The sequence below is a fragment of the Dermacentor variabilis genome, chromosome 4 (genome assembly GCF_050947875.1).
Source record: "Dermacentor variabilis isolate Ectoservices chromosome 4, ASM5094787v1, whole genome shotgun sequence".
Taxonomy (NCBI): domain Eukaryota; kingdom Metazoa; phylum Arthropoda; class Arachnida; order Ixodida; family Ixodidae; genus Dermacentor; species Dermacentor variabilis.
In genome coordinates this window covers 22,790,290-22,814,516 of record NC_134571.1, presented here as the reverse complement: position 1 = coordinate 22,814,516, position 24,227 = coordinate 22,790,290, and the positions used below count along the sequence as shown (strand labels likewise).

Genomic DNA, 24,227 nt, shown 5'->3' with positions numbered 1-24,227 from the left:
GCAGTCGCGCCTGGAAACACCTGGCGATGAGTGTTGCGGCGACGACGATCGGGCCAAAATGTCTGCCGCCCCGCCGCAGTCGCGCCGGCAAAACCACGTGTCGCAGGCGAAACGCAACACTGGCCAAAAGCCTCCGCGACGGCAAAATCTGTCGCTCGTCGCCATCGCTCAAAAATCGCATGCATATGGTTGGGCTCAGTTATGCTGTCGCTGCCATGCCATCCTCGTGATGTCATCATTCCATTGTCTTCATTCAAACGTCGTCATGCTGTCGTCATCACACATTTCACGCCAACCCAGTGAACCAAGTTGTCATAGCTTGGGTCACTAGGTATGTGCTGCCTTGGTCGTCGTTGTATCGTCGCCATCCCAGCTTCTTCGTCGCCATCGTCGTCATACAGTCATCATGCATTCTTTGTCATACCGTCATCGTGATGCAGTTGTCACGCCTTCATCGTCACACATTGATTGTAATTCCATTGTCCTCGTGCCAACGTCGTCATACCACCTTCGTCCTTCTATCGACGTTATTCATTCTTCGTCATTCTATCGTCGCCACTGCGTCGTCGTCATACAACCGTCGCCATGCCGGGCATTCGCAAGCGAATGCCATAGCAATGAGTGCCGATACCGAAAAACAGCGTATTCGCATTTAACCGAAGCAACGAAAGTCTCGGAATGACCACTACAGATCCTAAATAAACGGGTCTTGAGCAATACGGTGTGTCCCTAATTTCATGAATACTAGTAATCGGATCACAGTCCTCGGTCGACAGTCCTCGGTCGACAGTCCTCGTGTTATGAGTTCTTCCGGAATTTATGTTAAATCCAGACAACCAAGTCATAGGCCGTCTAATGGCGACGCATTATTATTGAATGACTGGAACGTATAGTGCAAAAGTTACTTGCTTCATGCGTTTGCTGATGAACTGCAGGGTGCCTCTGCAGCATCCGCGGCTGTCCTGTAGCAAAATAATTCTGAACAGTCCCCGCTTGCATCGGTGTTTACTCCCCCCCCCCCTTCCCCCACACGGGACTCCAATATTTGAACAGAAACGAATATTTCACAACCTCGATTAGTGATTGCTTGAATTGAATACCACTCGAATAGCATGGACAATTCGAATTGTATTCGGAATATCGCATATTCGCGCACCCCGAATGATAGGTAACGTCTTCGCACGTTCTGGTGACATGTCAGTTGGCACTTATTTGTGCGGTCGCTTCCAACACGCCGCTGACGGCTGCGCGAAGATCGGGCAATGAAGCCGCTTTGGTCATGCTGGCTGTGAATACTGCGTTCGACACTGTGTGGATCTCGATGCTTAACTAACGGCGCCTCTCGTTTCATGTGTACTCAGGTAGTGTTGGAGAAGCTGTTGCGGTCATGCCCCGACATCGGTAACGTCTACGTCCTGGTGCGTGAAAAGAAGGGCCTAAAGGGCAAGGACCGCCTCAACCAGATCCTCAATGAGAAGGTGAGTCATGCTTTGTACGCCTGAGAGTTCGAAACCTCATCTCTTTTAATGCGAAGCATTCCTTGCCTCATTCATGACACAGTGCGGTAGGTAGGTAGGTTCCTGTCTCGCCTCGCCATAAAAAAGAAAATAGTGTGTGACCGATGGTGTAATCGCACCTCTGTCGTTGAGAACAGCAGCTCGGTGCTCTAACCACTGGGCTACAATCACTCTTTTCTTTCTTTATCTTCGTTATTCGCACGCATACTTCTCTCGCTCCAAATGCAGCCAGCCCTTTGAAACACTCGGCGCGTGCGCCACGTGCCACTTTCTCGTCTTCTTTGCTCGTGTGACAGCTCGCGCTTGGAGGCGCCGTGTCAGACCGCACTGTCCCGGCCCTTTTTGTTTCCCCAGCACTTTCATCGTAGCAGCTTACGCTACGCAGTAACTGCGACGTTCTACCAACTTTATGATCGCCCACATTACTCAAGCTTTAAAATTTATTCGCTGGAGTGCAAGTGTCATCGTCGTTTTAACATTTACACCACATGACATAGCCTCAGGTACGTGCGATTGCATAAAAGTTAGCGGATGATGACGTCACAATGCGTGTTTCTCACGCTTACGTTCATTCACTGCCCATGTAGAACCCAACAATCGTCTCGTAATAAGCTCGCGTCGTACAGCCAGCTTATATATCGTGCCTTTGATGCCATATACGATCGTCTGCGATGTCGTAGTCGTGCTGCTGTCGTCGCACACATGAACGCTCGCCAACCCGCGCACACAACTACTCAATTTACGCAAGAACACGCCTATTCGCTTGGTAATGGTTTACAGAAACCCAAAAAATGCTGGATAGCCAGTTTCTTGCTCAATGATTCGGATAACATCGATTCCCACAGTGCGTGGGGTTGGCACGATTTTTTTTTTTGCGCATTACGTTTATTCTATTCGACACCCTTTCGCCCAAGACCACCGGACAGTTAATCTGGTTAACCACTCTGCGTTTCATCACTGACTTTCCCCTCTTTCCTATTAAGCTGTAAATAGTTGCCACAATTAAACCTCTCTGAGTCATTACATTCCATTTCGCAGTTGTACTGTCGTTGGTATAGTTTACGGCGAATCACACGAGGGTCCGATTTGAACAGAAATCATTCGCTCACTTCTAAAAAGTGATAATCGATGTGAGATGACTTCCGCGCCACCATAGCACAGTCATATTCAGTGTGCTATATTAACTGAATGGTATACCTGTGGTGTTCTTGAAAAATGTTTGCTTGGTGTATATTATCGAAAGATGCTTACTTACATTTTACGACGTTAATTTGACATCATTATTCTACACCGATACGAGTAAGTCTTGCCGTGGCTTCGTGCTCTACGCGCTGATGCTGTGCAGCTATCGGTACGGTGATTTGTGGAGCTCCCCGCCAACAATGTCTTCATTTTTACAATTAGAGTAAAATTCCTAGCCATGGACGGGTCGATCGGCCTAGCGCTTGGTTGCTTACGACTAATTAAGCAAATGCAACATTACTACAAGCACTCCGATTATTCCTCCAAACGTTCAGCCGGGTTTCCTCGTTTTCAAAAGACCTTGGCGGGCATAATCTTTTGAGCATTGCGGGAAAACAATTCCACCGCTGCACACACGGCAGACGTTTACAAAGGAACTGCTTAGCTGATACTTTATTGTGTGTGCGCAAGAGCCAAGTCACGCACGCATGTAATATTTCCTGGCGTTAAGCAAGTCTGCCAGTCGTTAGGCGGATGGCGTGCTTCGGAGCCGAGAACAGTTCTCGTTTCCTTAACGTGTACAGCGGTGCCGATTGGCACGCACGGGGGTAAAGCGAGGCCCTTATATCTGCGTGCTTCGCGGCGATATTGCCACGCTTGAATGCGCGCCAGGGAGTAGAACTTTTGCCTTAAGATAATGCGGGTGGTGGCGAGCCGGTTTCTTGATTGCAAACACTACGATGCTTTGTCACTCTCACCGGACCTTCTTTCCAAGCCGGAGGCTCTTCAGATAACATACACCCCCGTGAGAGAGAGGTTAACCAAGGACGTGCCCGATTGGCTACCCTACACTTGGGGAGCGGGAAAGGGGAAGAATACATTTGAAGGAGAGAGAAGAAAAATAATGAGAGTTCGTCACTCACAGAGTCAGTCGCAGAGGATTGTCTATTTTCAAAAATGCGCGTACAGTCCAGTAGCCTTGAAGAAGTGCAGAAGGGCTTTTGTGGCATTTCACATGCAAGAATGCATAGGCCATGGTCCCAGGATCTCTTACTGCGAGAGCATTCTATTGTCTATATAATAGGCTGAGTTTAGCTTGTAGAGTATGTCACTGAACAATATATAAGTATTTGTAAGTACGACGCCCAACGACACGCGACACAGTGAAGTTGTTTCGCGACGGGAGAGTCCAGGTGGCAGGCAAAGTCGCAAGTTAGGGTCGAGAGGGTGCACGCGTGCGTTGGTAAAACCCGGTGAATTTCATCGTAGAGGTGTGACCTGACGGACAAGTGATTGAACTCGCCGAGCAGCATCCCTGCTTGAGAGGGGTATAGGCATCCGCTGATGTTTTTGATGAGCCGAGCGGGCAGCTTCATCTGCGCTGTCGTTGCCGGTAATTATGCAATGGCTCGGCAACCGTTAAAATACAATGTCGTGTCCTTTCTCGAGCGCGTTGCGATGAGCGTGCCTTATATCGTACACTAGTCGCTCGTGTAACACGTGACGTAGGGCAAGCTGCAGAGTTTGTAGGGCTGCTTTCGCTCTATAGGCTCATGCTATAGGTAGCTAAAAATTTCATTGCGGAGTTTTACGTCTTGACTCCACGACGTGAGTATGAGGCATGTCGTAGAGGGGGACGTCGCCTTAATTTTGACCACCTTGGGTTCTTCAACGTGCACCCAATGCACGATATACTCGCGTTTTTGCATTTCGCTACCGTCGAAATGCAATTCGATTCCGCGCCCTCTGGTTTAGCAGCGCAACGCCAAAGCCACTACGCCTCACGGTCCTGTGGGTATCCGAATAGCGCTCTCCGCGACGGCTTTCTCCGAGCAACAGGAGCCTTTCTCGAAGGCCGTGCTCTAGTGCAGTGCAAGCGCCCGAAGCGAAAGTGGGAGCCGTAAACACGTTGTGGATGAAATCTTCTGCACACCGCCGTGCTTAATTTTGTGCCCCCAACTTGCTCCAACGGCGCCCGACTTTGTGTAAAGGTCAACCGAGTCCCCCTCTCGAACCCCCTCCATCCCGGCGCCCGTCTAGATGTTTAATTATAGAAAGTTTCTTCTTTCTTTTTTATTTCTCTCTCTGCATCCTAAAGCGTATTTGTGAGCATCAGAAGCCACCACAGGTGTTCGTAAACATGAAACCAGTCCGTGAGTGACCGCAAAAGTACCGAGCCTCGTTCCAGCCCTCAGGAGGGACGCTAACTTCGATTTTAGTTTTGCGCTTGCAAGCGCATCGTGCACCGTCCTTGGTGCCAGTGCCGACGGCGACAGATAATCAGCTTTTGACCCTGCGGACAACGCTGCTTGAAATGTCAGGCGCCACGGCTGGCTGAGGTGTTGCTGACCGTCTCGCGACAGCAGTGTGAGGTACCGAAGTTCAAGGGAGAGTATGGCTTCTTTTATGCCGACGCTCCGACACATTTTTCTAGCGTAGACCGGCGTTATTATCACAATGGACTTCCGTTTCCTTTTTTCGTTTCTTTTTCTAAGACGGCGTGCACGAGGAGACTGTTTCGTACCCTGCCTTGCTCATTATCGCTCGCGAATAAAAGCAAGCACCAAGTTGCGCTCACTAATCCAGAAAAAAAAAAAAGAAACTGTCGACCTCCCGTGTTTCTGCCTCACCTGACGTTCCTTCCCCGTTGGTGACGCAGCTGTTCGCCACCCTACAAGATGAGCGCCCTGAGATGTTCAGTAAAGTGGTGGTGGTGCCAGGCGACCTGGGCGAGCCGGACATGGGCATCTCCAACGAAGACCGGGAGCGCATCATCCGAGACGTGTCCGTCGTCATACACGGCGCCGCCTCGGTGCGCTTTGACGAGCCACTCAGGTCGGTGCTTCGTCTTGCGCGCTCATTCCCTAGAGCACGTCTCGTTTCAGTTTCGTGGATCTAGCAAGCTGAGAATGTAAATTAATTTTACAAAATAATAGATAGCGCTGTTGGTATATATATATATATATATATATATATATATATATATATATAAGTGTGAGTGTGTGTAATTTGGCAGAAGCAGGCGAGCAAGGGCGTCTGTATTTCTTAATGCTGTCTCCGTACGTACGCCAATATACTTCGTTCCACACATGGCAGTCAACGCTGTGGAAGCTACGCAAGAAGTTCGGTCAAGAAGCGTTATTGCTCCGCGCGTTCCGTCTATGCTTCGCTCCGCGCGAGCAGGCCTGTGAGGTTCCTCGCGATGGGTTGCAAATAAAAAAAAAACGCAAATAACAACAGAAATAAAAATGATCTAAAACAACGCATTAGCAGCAATATACCACAGTGTTTTTGTTTCTAAATAATAAAACTTGTTTCATTCAATACTGAGCCACAGGCACGTACTCAGGATCTTCTTTCGGGGGGGGGGGGGGGGGCGAGGTAACTTTTCTATGAAAATAAGGGGGCGGGGGTGCTTTTACTAGTATAAACGTGAATAATGCTATAAAAACGTGTAAACCCACAAAAGAGAAATGAAATAAGGTGTATCTCACTGTCACAGATACGCCTGTGAGATACACCTCTCCTTTACTTAACAATGAACATCAAGTGGACTCGCGCAAGAAGAACACTGCCAAGAACAAATAAGCAAGCGAAAGTCTGAAATAAAGATTTCTATTAGCGTTTTTTGAATCAGGTCTGGGAGACTTATAGAGAAATACATGTTTGAGGAACAGTCACAGTCCTTTTGAATCCCTCGTTTACTGCTCTACCAAGTGCCAAAACCGACTCGTATCGTTAATTGGGAAGTTGCGTAACGATGCGACGCCACCGGTCCCGTTGAACCGGGTAGAGCGCCGGACGCTGCGGTTCTAGACGTACTGCGCCCACCGCGAAAGGTTAGAAAAACACCCACATAAGCACAGCAGAGAAGTGGCTACGTCAGGCGGCTCGACTGATTACTGCAGATGCGTCATTCAAAAGACACGGAATCATTATCCACTTCCAGCGGCGTTTTTTCTACTTCCTTTTTAAACAAAAAGATGTTGATAAATATTTTTTAAAAAATATGGTTCAATTTGTTAATTTTCGCTTTTCATTCCTGTTTGGCTGTTGCCTGGGATCTCTCCCTGAGTAAATCGCTTAATTTCTAAACTCCTTGCGACTCTTGTTTCCAATTGCGAATTTGCGCGAAAAGTGCGCTGTACAATTAGGGAAGAACCAGACGAGGTAACAGGTGACAGTCGTATTGCTTATGGGTTTAATGGTTATTGCAGGGTTTGATGACGGACGCTGTTTCGCATGATCTTATTTTCCACCTTTCTGGTCCGTATCATGGGTCTATTGTTCCGACGATTTGCCAGCGTCGCGGTGGCGTCACTCGAGGAAGTAAGGAGGCAAAAAGAAAAGTTAAACACAGCTGGTGTTTTCTTCGGCAGCAACTCGTTCCAAGAGCATATACAGACCAGCTTACTATAAAGTGAATCCCTTTCCTGGTGCCTGGATGAGTATATAAACAAAGCAGGTTGAACTAACGAAGGAACAGTGATGCGCATGACCGTTGCTATGCATGGTGACAGAAAGTGAGGGAGGCATAAAGGAGAGATGCCTCGACCTAATAGATGGTGACAATTGAACGCATCTCGAGTTAATCGCGCAGGCACCGAATCGATGAGAAAACTGGCCTTCACACCCCAGGAGATGCCGGTAACTACCGCCATGAATGAAAGAGGCAGCAAAATGTTGATCGCCGAATAGCTGTCAAGCCTCAAGATTGATTTGGCGGTGCTTTAGGAATGTGTGTGAGGACTGGTGGCGTGGGCAGGGGGGAGGGGGGAGGTATATACACTTAAATTCAAAGGGGACACCGCCCCCCCCCCCCCCTTGGGTACGTGCCTGCTGAGCCAATATAAACAACTGTTGCGCACAATTGCGGTAGAAAAAAAAAAAACATCGATCTATATGTAAGTGCGAACGAAGCCACTGCAAGAATTCTCTCTAGCTTCCACTGCGTTGACTGCTATATATGGAACGGAGCATATTTAATTCAGGAAACATTTCGCGACGCGCGAACTTTATCACCGCCGCTGTCGTTTTTGGCAGGGGCGCTTATTGCTGGCCCCGAGCCAGCGATGGCACGCGCCATGGCGAGCGTCATCAGTCGATGCCTCGTTTTCGCGTGTGCGGTTGGGCACGTGCCGTCGTTCTCGGCGCAGTCCGCGCGCAAACGAGCGTGCGCGCCAACCACACGGCAAGTATATATGTTCGTGGCCAGCGTTCGCCTGGCGCCCTCCTGTAAGGCGCCCGACTTTCTACCTCAGTAAAGAATCGGTTCCCCCCACGCCTCTCTGCCGATTGTCTTTCACTTGTGTTTTTTATTATGCGCATTGTGCTCTGGTAGAAAACGAAAGTGCTTGCCTCGCCGGCACACTGACCGGCCCGACCGGTCTTCCCGCGCCTTGCGCTTGCCCCGTGCCGCCAAGGTCTCGTTCACTGGAGCACGGGAGGACTCCGCACCAAGCTAGGTGTGTACGCGAATGGCGACGGTCACTATACATACAAGCACCACAAGCACTCGCATTCTTGCCCGTCGCTGAGAGAGCGCGATACGCCGGGCGAGGAACGAATCCTGGACGTGACATTGCACAGTTTGCGCGCAGTCGCGACATTAAACGTGCCCGTTTTACAGTTTAAATTCGAACAGGCTATTCCCTGCTCGTACAGGGCTTTTTTTTTTCACGCTAATGCTAACGTGGCGTTGTTCGCAAAGCTGAAGCATGGAAAAGCGGATACAGGGAATAAGGGCAGTGCGGTCGTTGAACGAGCATAAAAACCGCAACCACACGAAGCGCAATTCAGACGTACTTTGGGCGTCTCGTCGAGCGCTGTCATGGTCGAAATGCGTACCGTGATGCTTAGCTTCAGTCCGGTGTAACACGCTTGTGACCACCACTTAGTCCCAGGTGGTCCACAGACTCCATGCGGTCATCGGCCGTCAAAAAACACCAGAAATTGAGAGCCTTTATGTCTCGCTTTTCGCACTGTTTCTATAAATCCGTCACTAGGCGACAAATGTCATGTTCGTAAAACCGCATATTTTGTAACCACCGTAGCGCGGCTTTCGTTTCTAGCTTACAGAGAAGTCGACATTAATTTTACGGCCCCGATTCCCTATAGCTATTCTGACGGACTCCCCAATGTACTTTGAATGCAACGCCCCTGATGACCTGCAACACGTTCTGTGCGACATGCTGCCGCTATGCGTCATGCGTCAGAGATACAGCATTTGAAGGTGGCACTGCACCTTCAACGCGGTCAAAGCACAGGTGGTGCTTACGCGCCGCTAAAGCGCTGCTGATGTTCTTGCGGGCCACGATCGAGTCTTCATGAAACTTCATAAATACCACTACAGTGTGTGTGTGTGTGTGTGTGTGTGTGTGTGTGTGTGTGTGTGTGTGTGTGTGTGTGTGTGTGTGTGTGTGTGTGTGTGTGTGATTGTGCGTGTTGTTGAGTGTTTATCAGTGTATAGAGAGAGATAATATTTAATGGCTGAAAGGTGGAGAGGTCGGCCTGAGTTAAATGCCTCTAGCCTGCTACTCCACGCTGGGGAAGGGGTTTGGGGAATAACAGAGATAGGATGTGAAGAGGAAGGATGGTGGTGGTATGGTGAATATGATGATCGAGGGCTGCACAGCACGATGTTTCTGTGTAATGCGTACGTGTACACTTCACAGCACAGCACAGTCATCTTCGCGGGCAGAGGTATTAGTTACTGTATATATTGTAATCATCAACCGGCATTTGGAGTAGCATGTCAGACAAAACGCCAGGCAAAACGCCATCTCATTGAAGCTTGTTTCTCTCTCTCCTCGGCGGCCGACGGGTCCTCTCCTGTATTTAACGCGGTCATATGCAAGTTGTTTCACCTTTCCAAGCGCACGCGGAACGCTGCAAGGCCACTTCCCTTTCGCGGACACTTGCCTTCGAGATATTGGCGTCGCCGGCAGTAGCCATGCCTGCCGTCGATCGTCCTGCGTTCATCGCGGATTTGTCGACCTTCCGCCGCCGAGGTGTCTCGGCCACGCGTGGTTCTCGTTGACCTCTAGCCAGATGATCCGGCCAGAGCAGGCTGGCGGCCGTCTCAAACCGCATTCCACATTGCTTTCGCGGATCTTTGTGCAGACGCCACAGCACTACGTCCAGAGGGTTACCGAGTTTAACCTCGTCGCTCTTGAGATCCTCTATGCCACCTCTCTGATCGATATCGACGCCCCCTTGGGTTGCCTTGCAGGGTACTGCCGCAACGTCGGCTGTAGTTACCATCAAAGATTGTCCTTAGTATACTACCTATTACTACATGTGCTGGGTACCTGTACCCGTAACTATTACATAGCCGTATCGTTCTACATGCGCTACAACAAATTAGAGTATTACATAGCGGTATGGGGGGGGGGGGGCACGACGTTGAAGACCCATACATGAACCTACTGGCCGGCGTTGTCATTGCTGAAGCGACATTCACTGATGCCCTTGTCGCAGGGCCAATAACAATGCCCATACAGGCCCGACCCGGGGCGGAGGTGAAGCAGGCGTTAAGCACTCCCATGCGTGCGTGGGCCGATCCCGAAGATAGTGCAATTCCGGGCTGACCCGCGGCGGAGGTGGAGTTCGCCATTAAGGAGGAGCCCACATACACAGCTTCGCTGGTCATCTTTCTTCACAGACTGGAAGGGCACTGAGATTTTTCCGTTCTTTGTGTGTTTTTATTTTTTATAATCCGAGAAATTCATAGGAGGGCAGTGCAGTAGGCAAGGTGGCGTAATACCACTGCCAAGCTCTCATCAAACTATTTAAAGCAGGATAGCAGTTTGTAAAGGGTTATCCGCCACGCAAAACACAGCATTGTGTCAGGATGGCGAAGCATACTAGCGAATTCAGCTGTGGAGTACATATATGTACATGTGCAGCCCGCCATGAAAGTTTTCGGAGCAGGCAAGTCGCGTAAAGAAAGCTTATATTTTCTGATGGCGTAAATGTAGTCGAGATACGGAGAGTCCTTAACGTCGACTTGCAGATACTTGAGTTAGAGCTCAGCCATGCACAAATGACCGAAACGCTTGAACCTCGCGAGCGCGTCTTTGTGTTTGACAGCATCAAAACAGACTCCAGCTCCCTTTCGTTTATTGTAGCCAAGTGTGCAACCATTGTGTTAACTACCGGACGTGTTTGTTGCTTGCTAAAGTCCTCGTGCACATTGCTTTGCAGGGTTGCCGTCAACGCCAACGTGAGGGCGACCAAGCGCGTGATCGACCTTTGCTACGAGTTACAGCATCTGAAGGTACGGAAACCGAGTTTCATGTGGTTATCGTTTGAACTGACTCGAAGGCTGCAACGCTTACATGATTCTGCTTCTTCGACGCTTTTATAGCTGCTATCCCGCGTTCGTAAGCTATAATGCTCGTAGACCTTTGTGTGCACGTTGATCATGTTGACTGGTTGAAAAATGGGAGAAGATTGCGAAAGTATAACTACTATGTGTGATTCTGCACACTGTCGAATGTCGCCATGTTTGGGTTATTCAGAGAGGGCATGGATGTCAATTGACTACAGTTAGGTTATGCGAGATGGCGGTATCAATTGGATACAGTCAGGTTACGCGAGATGGAGGCCTGTGGCAGTAAGCTTCTGCAAATTTATCAAAATGCAACAGTTAACCTGTAGTTGTGCAACCAATGTCTATCTTAGGTAAATTAATATAACAGCGGTCTCAGTACGTTTCTTGCTTCATCAGTGAACGCTTAAGGATGCTGAATGTTTCAACGAAGCATTTATGTGTCTGCCTAGTCCTTCCGATCGTCTACCGCCACTTTGTTCCCAAGATGAATGACATATCAGCTTGTACAGGTTTTGGTTCTTCTACAGTGTATCAAACGGGCATTATTTGAAAGCATTTTAATGCGATTAACATTCTTTAGATATTTCAAGCACTTTTCGCTCTGCCAGTATCTGTCTAACCTTTTTCGCGAGGCTGACTGATAAAAGTGAGAACGCGGACACTTCTAAACAAAGGTTTTACGCCTGAGATAGATCACTATGTAGCAAACGCGCCTTACCGTCACACATTATAATTCCAGCTTTAAGCGGCGTGCAGCAGGACCAATACTGTCGCACACTCACTTGTGCACAATCAGCATGTGCCTGCAGTGCACACTTATAGTTACCCTACACTAAATAGTAAGCTTCGTGGACTTGTGATCCTGGAAGAATCTAAGCTTTGCTTAACAATATCGTTCACATGCATAGAACCGCCGTAACAAATTGAAAATTCTGTATTTGTTTTTTGTTTTTGCCATCTTATGTTAAATTTTGCAAATGACTAGGAGTGTGGTAGCGTACTGCTCAATTGCTGTGAGGACTAATTTCAGCTAACATCATCCTTTCATTCATAAAACAATTAACGCTTTGAGAAGATCAGTCTTCGCTGCCACGAATTCCAACGTAATAAAATAAAACAAATGAATAGTTTGCATTTGCCGAGTTTCTGGTGGCCGCCTTGCAATATTTCCCTCAAAGTGCTCGAGCTTTCACGTGACGCCCACTTCTGCAATGCGTCGGTATTTCCTGTCCGCCCTTCAGGTCTACGTCCACGTGTCGACGACCTACTGCAACTGCCATCAAAAGGAGCTCAGAGAAATGGTCACACCTGCACAAATCAGCCCGTCGAACCTGCTCAACATCGCAGAGTAAGTGACCGGAAGCTTTCTTCTGGTGCTTTGCGAGCATTGCCAGGTTACCGGAGATGCAGACCTGACCAGCCTATAGACCAGCCGCGTTGGCAGCGACATCTCCTGTCGCTCGAGATTCACTGAGGGACACGCAGCTACTGCAGTGGCCAACCGCATCCTATTTAGCTGCTACTGTACAGCGTCTGCAGTGGCATAATTGCTAACATGCTGGATGCGTCCGACAGAATTCCAGAACTCTTGAAGCCGAAGAGCCGACAGAGTTCAGCGTGTACGCTAAGACTTGAGTCTCCTGTCTCAACACTTTCAGTTACATGATCTTGGCATACCGTTTTCGCAATACCACTGTCATTGCCTCTACTGCCAAGCGATAGAGCTTCGCGTACGCGTGGTATATCGTGACACGCATGCTCAGTTGATACCAGACAGGCGTGCGGGTGACAGAGGTATGCTTGTATACGTCCTAAAGAAAGTGTGTATCAATTCACACGCGAGAATGACTACAGAGAAGCCTTGCACGAGATGAGCGGAAAGAACCCTGCAGGGGCACGCCGCGTTTTCGAGGTCTCGGAGTGCGACCTTCGCACTGGTGCGCCTTTCGCGTCCTCCTTAACGTGTGCCTGCACGAGTGAGGCCGGCAAAGTGCCCTGTCCCCAATTTTTGTCTCTATCTGATTAAACGATTTCACCACGAATTCGCTACGCCCCCTAGTAAAACTCTGGGCGGCCGACTTGCGGGTACAATATTTCAGACGCGCTAACACCCGTCAAGTGTGCGCGTTCAACACTGCGGGGCTGAACGAGGCGCGAAAAGACACACAATGAGTTGGAAGCGCTTTCTGAGCTCTGTACGCTGCTTTCTTCGACTCACAGCAATTGACTCGCATTCCAGGGCCCAACAGGCGCTCTGCAGCGGAGCATGAGGTCGTGGGTTCGATTTACGATCGCAAAGGTCGCACTTAAGTGGAGACGAAATGCAGGAACGCTCGTGTAGCTTGCATTAATCATTTTTCTTGCGCTAAGTACTGTAAGACGCAACGGGGACGAAACGAACACTGGATATGAAGCGGACACGAGGTGACACAGGGGAGCGTTTCCGTCGCGTCATACAGTACTTAGCGCCAGAAAATTAATACACACCAACTAGCCCAATTCATAGCTTACCGTGCATTAGGTACGCGTTGAAGAATACGTGGTGGTCAAAATTAATGCGGGGCTCCCCACTGTGCCTTCTCTGGTGGCCTCTTAGTTGCTTTGAGACGTCAGCTTGCGTTAATCGATCAATCGAGCGATCACAAAAGATTTGATCGTATTCTACGGATGACTTTCTCGCTGTAACACGCGTCAGAATTAAGAAATCCGGGTATATAAATAATTGAACGAACTATTTATTGCGGAACAGGATGGCTCATTATTTTAAGGGTGGAAGTCTTAGAGGACCAGGAGACTATTCCGACTCTCAATCTGCGGATTAATTCGCTCGTTCAGTCCTGGTACGGTGGCTGCGTACCTGCGGCGAGCACTGTTGAATACAAGGCATATAAATCTCAGGAGCGCTAATGAACACACATTCGCGTGTTATTGTGAACGATTGCGTGGTCTATGTAGCGTAGAAAAATCGAAATGTGACTGCATCTGCAGAACTGTAGATACTATTCCTGCCTTCACGCGCAGCCGCAATGGACATGGCCGTTTGTCAACCGCTTTATTCGGCTTCAGCACATCCAGGGAATTTCCCGAGTCCCGAAGCGCCAAATCAACACGTGTATATATATGTATATATATATATATATATATATATATATATATATATATATATATATAGCCATACTAGCAACAGGAATGGAACGAAAAGCTGAACTACGGGATCCGGATCGTGGTTATCGCTCTTTCTACACGGCATTCATTGAAGAGTGGTGCTATCACCACGGCGCACTATCACCATTTTACGATAATGAAAAAAAATCACCGCTGATTACGATGCTCCCTAATGCGAGATTTGAGCGCAGTTCTAAACATGTTTTCATTTCGCGATATATCGACTGACGCGGACAATCTGTTTCGTGCGGCACGTTGCAAAGGGAGCGAAGTGTGGCGCGATTGTTTCGCTAATCGTGAGATCACGAGAGGCAGCGCGTGGGTGACGCGTGGCCGCGATCCACTGCAGCCGCCGCAGACAGACCTCCGCTCATGCAGCGCTTCGTTTTCATACAGACGACGCGCGCTACTCTGGCACCATCTCGGAGTCATCGTCGCAGCAAAGCCCGTCATGCGCGCCACTACGCTTTTCTTGCCACGCTTTCGCCATACCCTCCTCCTCCACTTTCCTCTCCTCGCTCTCTTCGCTATCGCTGTCTTTCATCTCCCGCTGCACTCCGCGTTCGCTTTCATCCTTCGCTGTGCTTGTTCGCTCGGTTACGAGGGGCAACGACGACGCTCACCGCAGGATCTGGAGCCTAAGAGCTGCACTCTAAAGATACTCTTGATAACTATGCCAGTGATTTCCGTTAGCGAGAGTCGCAGAGTCGCAAGCAAGAGCCACATGTGCGATGAGTGTCTTCGGCTTCCCGCAGGTGGATGGACGATTCGATGCTAGAAGCCCTGGAGCCGAAGCTGTTCGAGGGTCGCCCTAACACGTACACATTCACCAAGGCCGTGGCCGAGATGCTGGTCCAAGAGCATGCTACCTCGCTGCCCACTGTCATCGTGAGACCCTCCATCATCACAGGCACCGCCAAAGAACCATTCGCGGTGAGCGCGTTCATCCGCGGGACTTTCTGGCTTGCAGATTGTCAATAGGTTCGCCATAGTAGTCCAACGTTTCACTCATATCGTAATAATATGTGCATTCAATATTTGAATCTTTTTCAAACGGGTTGACTCAAGGCAATTTTTCGCTTGTTATTGCAGAATGTTTTGTACTATACGCAAATCTGAATATTCTCTCACTATTCCCACGTGCTCTCTTTTTTTCAGGGGTGGGTAGACAACTACAATGGTCCCACCGGGCTTTTGATCGCTGTAAGTGCACTTATACACGATGGCTGCATTCCTGATCAACACTTTAGCGATGGCATCGTGAAGTTAATGTCGCCTCGTGTTGTGTGCAGCTGGCCAAAGGTGTACTAACATCTGTCTACGGAGACATCAACAAAGTCACCGACTTTATTCCAGTGGACATGGTAGCCAACTGCGTTATCGCAGCAGCCTGGCAAAGAGGCTCTGGACGGTAAGAATGCTCGTCTAGCAATCGGCATGTGACGCTAATTATATCGTTGAAATCGCCATTATTAAGTTTTAGTCATGGCGTCCTCAAGCGGTTTCGCGTAGCCAAGCGGTTATGCGTAGCCAAGCGGTTATGCGTAGCCAAGCGGTTATGCGTAGCCAAGCGGTTATGCGTACGCCTCGCCGATAGCGTCCCCTAAATTTTGGTTCCCTTTCTATAAAACCCCCTATTGTCTTTTCGCAGTTGCATTGCCTCACTCATATTCGACTAACCAAATTTTCGTTATAACGAAGGCGTTCCAATGCAAGAAATATCCTATAGTGTTGTGGACGATCACAGCATAATCTAATGTTGTCACCTGCACTGCTGTTCCCGGATGCGTCTACGCTAGTATATCTACGCTGTGCCATAACTGAATCATTACCTAGAGAGAGATAAAAAGGGAGGGAAATACAGCGTGGTTAGCCAGTGTAGCTCTCGCTATGAGCAAAGGGACTCCATAGTTGCGACGTGTGTCATTCTTGTGTTCCAGGAGCCAGAAGATGACCGTGTACAACATGAGCTCCGGAGCCGACAACCCGCTGACATGGCAGTACTTCTTGGACTGTGTGCAGAAGATGCCCTACAAGATCCCGTCCAAAGTGACCTTCCGCTACCCACAGCCGCGCCACACCAACAGCAAACTGTTGCATAGGATCCGCATGTTCTTCCAGCACTACCTCGTCGCCCAGGCAGGAGACGTGGCCTTGTGGGCCATCGGAAAGAAGCCCATGTAAGTCAATTTTCTTGCTTGCACAGTTGGGACTCCCTTTTGTTGGCGCGAGATGGCGCAGCAGTCTTTAGCGCAACGGGACAAGTAGCGCTGCGCTACAACTATTAACCAATACTGCGTTAATTGCAAGCAGTTATACGGTTGCCTGTTACTGCCCGCGATAGCTACTTTTCATAATTGTAAAGTTAGCTTTCCTGAGAGGCAGCTTGCCCAATTAATGGCGGCGTAGTCATTCTGTAAACATAGTGTATGCACACTTTGGTTGTACTGTGACATGGAAAATGTAGACGTGGCTCTCGTGATGAAACCGTGCGCAAAAGAGAAGCCCCTGCATGGGCAGCTAGCACTTCTTCTTCAATTGAAGGACGACCGGTGCCGTCATTAGTCGGGCAACTGTGCAGTGCAGACGAGTGCACTTGCGAATCAAGAAAAGGGTCCGTTCATCATGAGTACCTCAGAACGCTCTATCTTTAGCAAAACGCGGCTGAGTGATGACTGCCACCGCTTGCTCGGAATTGTCGTTTTTATCTTTCTTGTCATTCTTTCAAGTATGACTTTAAATTACCGCTTGCGGCAGCGATTGGAATGTGAAAATGGGAAAAAATAACCTCATTTTCTAAATTCGTGTCATATCCCAAGAGTGTGCTTTGCATGGAAAGGCCGTTTCGATCACTACTAAGCTATTCGGTAATCCTTAAAAGTAGCGACAAATGGAGGCACATATAACCCACTTGGGATAAAATAGGAGTGAGGCAATGAACATAGCCAAAGGACGAGTGATATTACAAAGTATTTATTGGTTATTTACGTCACTAACAAAATCACTAAAAAAAAGAAGCTAAGTATCTAATAGCAGGCTGTAAACTTGCCAAATTTAGCGACTTTCTCGTTATGTTATCAACACTGCAGATACACAGCCACAGTTTATATCTTGTCCGATGACGGTCACTATGTTTCTGTCTATTGTTGTGCTTAATGTACCCATGACTGAAGCTGGTCAGCGTAGGCAAACATCAATAGTATTGAGGCGCCGCGGCAAATACAGTGTAAAATACCTAAGCACAAGGGGTTGATCGCGCGGAGATGGCAATCAGCGGCACACTTCCTAACTGTTGGGTATTGCGTAATCCTGATGTGGCTCCCCCGTTTTCCGCAGGCTGTCGAGGCTATATGAGAAAGTCGAGAACCACCTCGACATGCTGGAGTTTTTCAGCACCAACGAGTGGTACTTCTACAATGAAAACGTCAGGGCCCTCTACAGTGAACTCAACGCCACAGACAAGGATGTAAGTGCAACATTGTCTTGTTCTTGCTTCTGTCGATACCCGACTCGTTATGGCACCTAAAGAAGTGAAAGTTGCTCCCACAGCGCTGTTGTGTTGTTCAGCAATATTGATTCCTTTATTTTTTTTATCTCTCTCTTTCTCTTTCGAGATTGGTATTACGGGCTTATTAGGTATAGGGTTGACGCCAGCATCTTTCTGTTGAGAGAACAGAGCTGCGCATGATTGTCTGTTTTCGTTGGGGGTGCAGGAGGACACTGGGGCCACTTGCCACACCATTGTCGTAGAAGTGAGGTTACGCAGGTTAGGAGGAAATGTTAGAAAGCTTTAAATTAGAGTACCAAAGCACTGGCGGACGCCAACCGCTAGGCGTACAAAAGAACACAAAGGGCCTACAGTGTAGCTTGGGCTTTTGCGCACGCCAAGTCGCTTGCGTACGCTATTCCTAAAGCTGGGTGGTGGCCGCCTCAAGTGTTGTACTACGGCCATTGACTCCTCGCAGCGATAAATGTATCAGCTGCACACCTCAGTGGCGCAAAGCAATTGGGCCGTGCATATAAAGCTTTAGCGTATTGGACAGCAGTGATTCCTTTCGGCAACATTTCCTTCTTCGCGTCTTGTTGCTTCCCGTTGTAGGGTATCTCGTCCACAAACCAGCTTGACGACCGAGTCCAATTTGTGCTTCAATCTCATGACCGTCACAATACGATTTGACGTTGCAGGTGTTCAACTTCGACGTGAAGACGATCGAGTGGAAGCCGTACCTTCTGTCCTACTGCTTCGGCATACGAGAATATGTGCTGAAGGAGGACTTGTCCACCATCAAGGAGGGAAAGCGACAGTTGGCAAGGTGCCGTTTTTTTCTCCCTTCTTCATGCAGATTTACAAGAGTATATTGCGGCTGCACCACATAATCGGCACATTACGACTAAAGGCGCCGCAGACGGCGACGTTCTAATTGTTTCAGAATAACTATAGGCCCTTAGCTATCTACATTGCGATAAAGGGATTAAATGAATTTAATTGTGGCGCGCGCTTGGTGTGGTGCATATGTGGTGCAGGTGCTCAATGAAGAAGCTGTCTCAAGCTATGCGAGGGCGACTTTCTCGCAGCGAGCACGTTGCCTTTAATCGGAATGGTTATTTCTCAATAAGTTCACCGGACAACTTTGAAAGGTACGGGTTGCCTCAGAGCCAATAAGAAAGTCGAACGCGCCTGCCCGCACCATGTCACCTGCCTGTTGACTGGACACACTGTCTTGCTAAAACATGCGCAAGCGCATGGATGGTCCTTATTTTGCTTCGCCATTTCACTCGTTTCCACGAATTAAAATTGCACAATTCCAATAGTTCCCAATCTCATCACGTTAGGCTGTGTTACATTATGGTGATTATGACCTGTGATAACCTGGTGTCGTTAAAACTTCACCGGTTCTAACGGCGCGTTTCCCTGGCGACGGCTCTCACGTAGCCTAGGTACGCTGGTACCACTTTGCGGTCGTAAAAACGGACACCTGATTGCTCAAACTTTGTGCAAGATCTGGCACAGCGAGATCCTGCTGCACGATTAGGTTGTTTTGTCATATGGTCAACCTTAACCGACAGGGCCATGTTGACAGATTTGCGCGCTCTAGTTACGCTGGGGCGCACCTACGTATAGATTGGTCGCAAATAATCGGCGACCACATTTGACCAAGATCTCGACAGTAACAGCGCGCAGCCATTTTCACAAAGAAGTCTAATTGTCTTCATCACTATACAACGATGTGATTTAGTCAATTCATGAGCAGCAGCATTTCTCGACATCTCCAGCGCTCCGCGTCGTCTTTTCTCAGTCCAACGCTCACATTCGGCTCTGTTCCTTTCCGCAGGCTGTACGTTGTGAGCAAGGTGAGCAACCTGCTCATCATTCTTGGAACCTGGCGGGTGCTCAAGATGATCTCCCTGGATCCCATTGACATGGTGTACACGGCCAGCAGCTACGTCCAAGAGCTCATCGACGCCTTCTGAATCATTGCGACGGCCTTCTCTCGTTTCTTGCCCCCATTTTATGCTTTGTTCCTTGGTGGGAGGAAGCTCCGACACTTTATTTACACATTCACAGCTTGACAAAGAATACTTTTCAGAGCTCGGAAAACGATAATCGCGCTGCTTGATTCTGTGACTCTGTCGTGGCCATTCAAGTTACTGGCCTCTACGATCGCAAAGATCGCACTGCTTCCTTAAATCTGTACCTTGCAGAAGAAAGTTGTTCTGCTTTTGCAGCTGTAACTGTACGTGTGACAGAAGAAAAAATCGGAATGTGAATGTTGCTAGGAAATAATTGGCCGGTTGTATGTCTGGTTAGGCTTCCAGTAAATTGCCGAGGGCTCTTACACGCATTATCGTGTGCGAAATGGGTTATGCGCTTCGCAAACCTCGGTGCTGTGTGTACCTGACGCGGAGGGATCCAGATTCTGCGTGCCTTCCGTGTTTCGGAAACGCCAGTGGCACGTGCGCCGGCTTTACTCCGTGGAGCTGACAGAGGGCCTCAGCGTGGCGCGTAGTCGTATCATGGCGCGCACGTAAAACGGAATACCGGCCGACGTCTTCGGGAAAAGCGGCGCTGCTGATGCCTTATCGAGACCCTGTGATCAACTTTATTACACGCTTGAAGCGTTTTAAGTAGCACCACACTTCTCCGAAAAATAAAATGTGAAAAGTCACTTCATACGGATTACAGCCGAACGCCTTTATCCTTCGTTATACACTTTGTTGTAGAAGTGTGGCACCGCACTCCTAACTAGAGAACTGGGATAAAATTATTCTTCGTTATACAGTTCATTTCGTTGTGTAGGCGTTCGATGTAGAGGCGTTCGACTGTACTTTGTTGCCGACATGCGCCCACCAACAGCAAAGTGTACAGAGCCGGCCGTTGCACTGCAGGTTTCACACGCGTTCCTCGAAAAACGATGCCTCACCCTGATGGCAAACATTGCTGCTGTTTGCGTCTGCGTCTTTTGGTATTCTGATGTTCGAATACGTTAGTACGTCTTGGCTCTCTTTACATCGTCTAATAAATATGGGACCAAAGTCCGAGTTGGAGGCCCCGTTGAGAACAGTATTTTAGCCACAGTGAATACAGGGGTGTTTTGAGTACCCCTTCGCCAGTACGATTCTGAGTGCCTTGGAACAGCGAATGTTAATTAGCCCTTGCACTTTTGCGTTTGTCACAGTCAGACGCTGCCTTCTCAAAGAAGCGCGCAAATGTACATATTGCATATTTACGGATTTCACAAAGCAGCGTATGTGTGCAGGCTTCTCCCCCTTTTCGGTTGCGACGCTAAGGCAGCGTCCGTCATGGAGGTACGAGTGTACACGTGCGCAAGAGTTGGTGTTGTTCGTTGGGTGCACCATCACTGTACATATCATGTAAATACATGCTTTTATGTTCAATAAATAGTACTCACGCACATGCCTCGCGCTCGTACAGAGCTCACTGCCCTCGCCGCGCGCCACTTCGGCGTGCGTGCACGCGTGCACCGACAGCGTTTTTGCTGGTGCCAAGTTGGCTTTCAAATCATCAAGGACGTGGAGGAAAAAAAACGAAGCACCAAGGTCCCCGCTATGGTTGGACTTTCTGGCATACTACTATTTATTTGACCTTGTTGGGACCACTATTGACTTGAGATCTGACCAGACTCGGAAACTAGCATCAATGCAAAACACGCTGTCATTGCAAGTACAAACAGTGGACAAGGTGTACTTTCCGGCTGTTAAAACCGGCTCAGGTTTGTTGCATTTGTATTTTCGTTTTTTAATGTTTTGTAACTGTCATCAACGCCAAATAAAGAAAGCGTTAGCCTTTATGAAACACGTGCGGCGAGGCAAAGACAATGTTGAGCTCGTTGCAGTGGATGTCAAGGTCAGTCTCCTCGCGAGCGGGAGCGCCCACCATCCTGAGCTCCGAAGGAGTCGAGCATGTTATGGAAATTAAGAAAGAATTCACCGACTAACCGAGCTCTGAGGAAGTCGTTCGAGCATCAAGGTGTTGTACGAGCTAGTACCTTATGGAAACATTGACTATGACCCCTGGTTGGTTGTATCGCCGATATTGCAATCGCTGTACAATAAATGTAGTTTAGGCGTTTGTTAGTGAGATAAATACAATTTTTGCAATTGACGATGGGCTCGGGTAACACAGTCCCACAAACTGTTTGGTTTGTTCATGAGAGAACCCGCTCTGGTGGCCATGTTCGTCCAGCAAAGGGTGGTGAACATAACGAAGCCCCTGGAGTGCAGTTGCCGCGTGGTAGCGGTGGCTACGATATTTACCAGCCTGGCGATATTTATCTGCAGGCTTGCGTTTACCATTTTTCTTTAGCAGAGGTGTTCCCACACTTCCGTCCTTCGTGCGCCACAAGGGATGGGTCATTGGCGCCTTCACGCTTCCCGCGCTGGAAACCACCTGACACGGGCGCAACTCGGAGTGCTGTCAGATGTATAGGGGAAGGGGGGCGAGGGGGGAGCGAGAGCAAAGAGAGGAAAGGCAGGGAGGTCAAGCAGACGAGCGTCCGGTTTGCTACCCTACACTGGTGGAAGGGAAATGGGGAACCGAAAGAAGAAAGCGGGATAGAGAAAACACTGAGTGTGTACGCAGCAAAGCGCCTGGAAATCAGTCAGCAAGGCTGATTCTTGGGCTAGTTGGTACGCTAAATTTATAATAATGACAAAGCGCTAAAGGCTTTGCCATAATGAGTAAATTAGTCAAGTCCAAGCAAGTGCTCCGCCAATACGTTAGGCTGCCGTCATGCTACTGTCTGAAGCTAATCTTGTATAGGGAAATTTTGTTGTATCTACATATCTTGGCGTTTCTTGTGGAAATGAGGAAATTAGTATAAATCTAGGAATACCTTAATTTTCTTTTTACTCCAGGGTTCCCAGCCTCTACTGTTCTTTGCAAATCGAGGATACTGCTGGCCAAGGTGAACAGAAAGAGACCTGTTTCCACAGTACAAATGGGCCTAAGTAACGCTTTGCTTTAGGATAGGAAATCCAGGCTCTTATAACAATTGTAGACTGTTCAATTGACGGCACGAACGAAACTCCGTCTGGAATAAACATCATTCGTTCGATTTTATTAAACATTACACTCCATAACAAAAGCCCAGAGGACCCGACATGTGAGCTTTTAACTGAAAATATATGATAACAGGTCAGTAAATAAAGTTGCTGTCAGTAGAAAGACCTGAGACGTGTTCTCTTCAGAGAGTGCGACACAATGAACTTCTAACATGCTTTTAAGCGTTATGTGGGACCACTAAATTCCTTGTACGGTGCAACATATTATCGTGCATTGCGTTGCTATCAGTCACAGCCAGCCATATCATTCTAAGCGAAATCAGCAGATAGGAAACTAATACGTGAACGATGGCGAAAGACATTTCACTATTGGCATGAAGCTCCGTCCAGAATATACTCATTAGACTGAAGGCGATTGCAGTCATGTTTAACTGAAATGCTCTTCAAACCATGACACGATCAAAGCGCACGCGGGCGTTTCTTTATTATTCGTTATGCATACATACCAATGCCATTTATGTTTCGGGCAGCGCGCGCATGGTGTCGCAGAATGTACTATACGATTTCAAATCACAGCAGCTCCGTCTCCCATGAGCAGACTGTCGCATGTGCGTTCATTTCTGTGCCAAATGGAATGGCGCCGTGGGTAAGGCTCAGTTAAACGATTTATTTTTAAATTAAAAGCAAAGCCTTGACAAGGCTTTGCTTTACATTTCACAGAGCGGCAACAAGGTGCACGGTTGGCGGTATATATGCATCGCGCTTTGAGTTTGCAAGAAACCTCACAGCACCGCCACCTATAGGCGGCGCTGCTCACAGGCACCATTTCCTCCTCCTTCTTCCAGCTACAGCGATCGCAGATATTATATGAAATGTTGACACACACAAAAAAGTTATTGAAGCACTTTTGAACACATGTATTTTCTCGAAGTACGCATCGCTCGTCATTCAGTATTTCTTTTTTTTTAAATACGCAGGTGGCCCCTCTATTCCGTTTATTTATTTACTTTAGAGACGGAGGTAGGTAAGCTATATTATGGCTCCGCCCTAGTAATGCGCTCACGGGCGTGTACGTTCTAGTATATATAGGCACGGAACTCGAAGAAACTGGACGGCGTAAGGACAAGCCTGTGTTCACAACACATGGTCCTTCGCCTTTCCCTTCTTCATATGATAGCGTATTTGCACGATTTTTCAAGGTGATCAAGCGAGCGCCGGACAAACGTGTCGCCAATTCAACGCAAGAAAGTGCTGCGGGAAAGGCAAGCTGGGGATTCAAGGGATGCTGAAGAGAAATAATCAAGTCATACTACATTTGTAAACTACGCTCCAGGCATTGATTGTAAAGAGGACGCCCTTTTCTTGCTAGGTGAGAGAGGGCGCAAGAAATATAGAGGGGGCCGACCCCACTTCTAGAATCCCAAACCAGCGCATTCCTGTGACGTCATATACAGGGTGTCCAAGCTAGCACGTACCAAGCCATTTGAAAAACAAGAAGAAGAAAA

General features: G+C 48.4%; 1 protein-coding gene across 1 annotated transcript in view; it reads left to right on the top strand.

Annotated features, from left to right (window-relative positions):
- Positions 1-21,118, top strand: part of LOC142578792 (putative fatty acyl-CoA reductase CG5065) — a 39,139-nt gene extending 18,021 nt beyond the window's left edge. Inside the window, exons 2-12 of the mRNA XM_075688368.1 lie at positions 1,362-1,478; positions 5,359-5,534; positions 10,905-10,977; positions 12,276-12,382; positions 14,955-15,132; positions 15,358-15,402; positions 15,492-15,610; positions 16,140-16,379; positions 17,536-17,665; positions 18,385-18,512; positions 19,533-21,118. Of these exons, the coding sequence (XP_075544483.1) occupies positions 1,362-1,478; positions 5,359-5,534; positions 10,905-10,977; positions 12,276-12,382; positions 14,955-15,132; positions 15,358-15,402; positions 15,492-15,610; positions 16,140-16,379; positions 17,536-17,665; positions 18,385-18,512; positions 19,533-19,671 (1,452 nt within the window). The 3' untranslated portion in view covers positions 19,672-21,118. The remainder of the gene's footprint in view (positions 1-1,361; positions 1,479-5,358; positions 5,535-10,904; positions 10,978-12,275; positions 12,383-14,954; positions 15,133-15,357; positions 15,403-15,491; positions 15,611-16,139; positions 16,380-17,535; positions 17,666-18,384; positions 18,513-19,532) is intronic.
- Positions 21,119-24,227: the final 3,109 nt, after the last annotated feature.